This window comes from Apium graveolens, chromosome 7, assembly GCF_009905375.1.
Source record: "Apium graveolens cultivar Ventura chromosome 7, ASM990537v1, whole genome shotgun sequence".
Taxonomy (NCBI): Eukaryota; Viridiplantae; Streptophyta; class Magnoliopsida; order Apiales; family Apiaceae; genus Apium; species Apium graveolens.
The window spans coordinates 33525047-33531046 of NC_133653.1; the positions used below are offsets into that span (position 1 = coordinate 33525047).

At 32.1% G+C, this 6000-nt stretch overlaps 1 protein-coding gene across 1 annotated transcript; it reads left to right on the forward strand.

Moving 5' to 3' along the window:
• Positions 1 to 3679: 3679 nt before the first annotated feature.
• Positions 3680 to 5357, forward strand: LOC141675224 (putative pectate lyase 2). The gene is made up of 4 exons (XM_074481934.1): positions 3680 to 4264; positions 4397 to 4500; positions 4626 to 4764; positions 4951 to 5357. Exons 1-4 carry the CDS (start codon positions 3680 to 3682, stop codon positions 5167 to 5169), a joined length of 1047 nt encoding a protein of 348 aa, XP_074338035.1. The 3' UTR covers positions 5170 to 5357.
• The last annotated feature ends 643 nt before the right edge of the window (positions 5358 to 6000 follow it).

The following is a 6000-nucleotide window of genomic DNA, read 5'->3' on the forward strand; positions in this document are numbered from 1 at the left end:
CTTGTAGTAGTGGCTACAGTTGGTAACATTTTCGCAACCTCGGCTTTCGAAGATGATAACTTGGACCTTGATGTTCCAATTACTACCACTGAACCATCTTTTTTTCTCCGACAAACAGGTCGTTTTTTGGCTGACAAGCCAAGGACTTGGAGGACATGTGACAAGTAGCCCTGGGTACCATCCAAGCAACAAGATCCTAAAATATAAGAACATATTAGCACAAATTGGGCATATATACATATAATTATATATAAAATCACATCAGATAAAAATGCATATAAGATGATTGCACCAAATCAACGATAAAAATCAATACAAAAAAATCTTCAATTACAAAATTATCCAACCATTTCTCAATTTATCCAACAATTACACAATTTAAACCATCAAATCAACTTATTTTCACTATATATTCAACAAATTAAAGTTTCAAAACTTATGTATAAGATGCAATTATATAATTTGATTACGGAATGAAATTATGAGAGCGTAAAGAGCAAACCCTTAAAAATTATAACAAAAAAATTGATTTATACTTATACTTATATTCAACAAACCGACGAAAAATCATAGATTTATACTTATACTTATATTCAACAAACCGGCAAAAACTGACAAACACTTTTCATGCAAAAAACACACCAAAATGAAAAAAATCAATTTGAAGTGAAACAATTTGATTGGAACTTCGATTCATACTTTACAAACACACAAAACATATATACAAACTTCGATTCATAAATTTACACACATATATATATATACTTATATATAAATATGAGATATAATCGGATGAAAAATACTCACATTGAGATAAAAACGTGAGGAATAGAGAGTTGATTTTGAGGTATAATCACGATTTCTTCATTGATTTTAAGCCATACTTCGTTAATTGAATTTTTTTTGCAGAGATAGAGAAAATGAAAGTAAAGAGAGATAGAGATAAAAAGAAAATGAAGCGGTATTTTTTATGATATATATATAACAGGGTTAAAACCGATCCCGGGGTGTCGGTTTTGGTCTTGAAACATGTGCAGCATACAAACGATGTCGTTGATGTTAAAGGCGGGATTTGTTATTCTTTGTGGAAAAAAAATTCTGTCTAAATATACGTTGGTCGGTTATATTATATTACTGGGTGCTCGGTCTTGCCAACCCTAAAAACCCTAACGGTCGATTTTGTGTAACCCTAGAAACCACTATAATTTAAAAAAAACATATAAAAACATAATTAATATTATTTTAAATAGCCTAATTTTTGGTAATTTTTTTATTTACATTGATTATATCCATCCATACGGTTAGATCATGTGTATTGTACAATTTTATATTTGTATTTATTTATCTCAAATTTTTTAGGATATTTGCTAATTTACTTATAAAAATGTATATGTACTCGTTAAAATAATCTATTTTTTGTGTATAAACATATTGTGACATGAAGTTAACATATGTACGGTTGGATCGTTTTAAACTAAATTTATTTTTATGCTATATACGTTAAGTTTAACTTATTTTTTCTATAGAATGGCGGCATATTAATTGAGGTGGTGATGTTTAACACTATTATATTTATAATTTTAATTAAATAGCCTATTTTTTGGTACATTTGTTCATTTTCATTGAGTATATCCATCAATATAGTTAGATCATGTGTATTGTATAGTTTTAAATTTATATTTATTTATTTCAAATATTCGAGGATATTTGCTAATTTACTTATAAAAACGTATTTTTACTCGTTAAAATAAAATAATGTTTAATATATAAACTTATTTTTACATGAAATTAACATATGTCCGATTGGCATTTAAAATAAATTTGTTTTTTATGTTATGCATCAGATGTTAAGTTCAACTTATTTTTTCTACAGAATGGTGGCATACTAATTAAAGTAATGATGTTTAACGCTATTATGTTTATAATATTAATTAAATAGCCCCATTTTTTTACATTTGTTCATTTTCATTAGATATATCCATCCATACGGTTACAACACGTGTATTGTGTAATTTTAAATTTATATTTATTTATTTCAAATTTTTGAGGATATTTGCTAAATTACTTATAAAAAATGTATTTGTACTCGTTAAAATAATTTTTTTGTATAAACATATTTTGACATGAAGTTAACACCCGTACGGTTGGATCGTTTAAAATAAATCTTAAAAACTTACAATATTCAGTATTGACTAGCAAGGTCAAAACTGCGCGACCAAAGTCAAATGTGAACTTTCTGTCGGTTTTAATTCAGAAGCTAATTTAAATATATATAACCGACCATCCCGTAACGGACCGTCAAATGAAGGAGACAGTCCATTATTTGAAGAAGATAGCCGGTTATATACTTGATCGTTCAATTTTTTGGAAAATAATATGGTAAAAACTGGTCGAATATTGACCATAAGACGGTCATAAAAATCACACAAAATAAATGAAGAGAACATACGATTTTTCTATGACTCCTGCTCTTCAATTCTCTTCATTATATTCTTCTTCTTTATTTTTTTTGTAGTTTTGCTGAATTTCAAAAAATAAGATATTTAAGTTAAAAAACAAAGTAACACGATTATAACCGACCGAATGCAGTCGATTATATCGACGACAATTAAATGACATTGTTTTACTTACATCGGGTACATATTTAGTACTTTAAATTAATTTTAATTTTCAACAAAACCGACCACTGAGAAACGGTCGGTTTTATTGGTCTCAAGTCAGACATGTAAGCGAGACCAACGTGTTGTTATCGGTTTTGGTCGTTTTACGTCATCCAAAACTGCGTCGTTCTTGGTTATTTAACAATCATAAGTGCAACCGATTGATTGTCGATCGGTTATATTCTACCAGATACATGTCGGTCGATTTTTTCGGTCGGTCGGTTTTAACCAATTTTCTTGTGGTAAAAAATCGAACTTTAAATTTGTACACAACCTATTTAAAATTTAAATAGTAATCCCTATCTGAAATTTAAAAGAAATAATATATTTGTTTACACCTAAAATCTGTTCTCAGCTCTTAAATTCAAAATTATAATACCAACGCAAAAAGAATGTTATATTACAAAGAGTCGGTTCAAGTCGTTCCTTAATACTTTATTATTGCAGTCAACTCCTGGCCGGATACCTCAAGTAATATCAAGCCTCCAATTTTAAATTATAAATGTTGACTTCTATGTCCGTAGAGTTTACTTCGACACGTTCACTGCTCGTCGGCGCGCAATTGCTGGAATCGAAAGGTTTGTTTTCATGTCATACCTTGGCGTCTTTGCTGATCTTACATGTTTTCAAGTATACATATAGCACGACACTACATGTAGAAGTCATGAGATCAGTAAGGAACCTTTGTAATGGTCAAATGATACTTAATGTTTAAAGTCTACTCTCCCAAAACTCGTGCAATCACGTCTACTCCGACCACTAATTGATAATATAATTAGGATTAAACAAGAAAAACATATAGGATCGTAATACAATTTATGTATATGTTGATATCTATATATATGCATGTACATTCCTTGATTTATTTCAGCTTAATTATCATAACTCACATCTACAATTGATTAGAAATGGCCTCTCAATCTTCCCTCTTATTATTTTTCACTCTCCTAACCTACTTGACATTAACATTGCAAGACAGCTACTCTACCCAACCTTACACCAACACTCCTAAAAAAGCCATGAACAAAATAGACTCATGTTGGCGTGCCAAGTCCAATTGGGCTGCTAACCGACGTGCCTTGGCTGATTGTGCTGTCGGCTACGGAAAAGATGCAATCGGTGGAAAATTTGGTGCATTTTATGTAGTCACGGATTCGTCTGATGATCCAATAAAACCTAAGCCCGGTACACTACGCTATGGTGTTATCCAGGCAAACCCTCTTTGGATCACGTTTGCGAAAAACATGGTCATAAAACTCAAGAATGAGCTGATAATGAATAGTTACAAGACTATAGATGGTAGAGGAGCGAAAGTTGAGATTGCTTATGGACCATGTATAACAATACAAGGTGTTAGCCATGTTATTATACATGGGATTAGTATTCATGATTGTAAACCTGGAAAATCTGGCCTTGTTATAAGCACACCTTTGCACGTGGGGCGTCGTCTTGGCTGTGATGGAGATGGTATCTCTATATTTGCATCTTCGAATGTTTGGATTGATCATTGCTCCCTGTCAAGAAGTAGTGATGGTCTCATTGATGTCATTCATGCTTCCACTGCCGTCACAATCTCTAACAATTACTTCTCTCAACATGATAAAGTAAGTGAGAAAGCTAATCCACATGTATCAATTATAATGCTAGATTATCTTATATTCACAGTTGTAATTGTTATTAACTTGCTACGGTATTTTACTAAATGTAGACTGCTATTTGTTTTCTTCTGTTTGCAGGTTATGTTACTGGGGCACAACGATAATTTTTCAGCAGATAAAATAATGAAAGTTACCATTATTTATAATCATTTCGGCCCTGGTTTAGTACAAAGGATGCCAAGGTACAAAAATAAAATTATATCTCTACATGTAAACACACACACACACACACACACGAGTGACCTGTTCCTGTTCCCTGATCAAAATGTATGTAGGATATTTATGAAGTACCTGAATTTGTTTGCAGAGTGAGGCTAGGTTATGCGCACGTAGCCAACAATATGTACGAAGCATGGCAGATGTATGCCATTGGTGGCAGTTCAAACCCAACTATCTTTAGCCAAGGAAATTACTTCAATGCGCCCAATTATCTCAAACATAAACAGGTACAAGTCCTCGCTCGTCCGTACTTAATATTCAGTGATTCTGTTGCAAAAGTTACAAGTCCTCAATCGTATGGGGTCGAGGCCAGAGTTGATTTTTCATCATGTTTTAAAAGAACAATGACACAAAGCTGTAATTTTTCTAATGTATATTTTGGATCCATACTGATGTTTATGACGATTTATCAGGTAACAAAAAGAGAGGTGAACAATGGTTGGAAGAATTGGAAGTGGAGGTCATCTATGGACAGATTTATGAATGGGGCATACTTTGTGCAATCTGGATATGGTAGCTGCTCTCCAAGCTACTCCAAAGCTCAATCATTTACCGTTGTCGATGGATCCATGGTTCCAGCAATAACATCTGATGCTGGTCCATTGCTCTGCAGTACCAACAAAGCATGCTAATGTGTTATCGTCTTCATCTTTTTTATTCGGTGAACAGAATCATCTTTGTCCCTTCATCAGTAACGTTTTTGTCTCTCGTATGACATGCATATAAAATTATGTGCATCAATAATTTTGTAAGCCCAGTGTAGTTTTCAAATTTTGCCGATCAATGTTTAGGTTCTTATAGCTATCCGCTTACTTTATTAGTCCCCTTTGATCGATTCCATGACTATCTAGCTTTCCATCCTTCTAGGGTGTTATTCAGAAGTTAGTCCCCTAAGCAAGCTAGCTAGCTAATGGAGTATGTATCAATGTATATCATATATACAGGCGCCTGCATTGCTTTTATATGACAAGGTGCTTGCCTTTGTACTCGTATAGTATATACTCAGTTTACTGGAGCATCTTATTTTACATATATCAATTTTTATTTAACTCAATTTCATGTCAAGTTTGCAACATTCTACTCAAACTAACATAATAACGGTGCGAGACACTGCCTATTTTCTAGCAATATTTTATAATGCACAGAGTATGATTTTTAAATTTCAGTTTGCTCAAACTTTGTTAAAAAATAAAATGTATAATCCTTTATAATTTATTTGAACTGTACGAAAAATATCACTTAAAACAGCTTATACTCAATGATTGTTTAGATCGTTGAGTGATGAAATATTGCGCAACCTTTACTGTCTTTTTTTCGTTTCAGGATTTGATAATACTGATTATGATAGGTATTTTGGGTATATGTGACCTTTGACTTAAAGATATGTCGATACTAATTATAACTTTTATACGTCCGATATTTATGGGTATAAGGTAATTCAAACTTGTTGTATTTGGAATCGA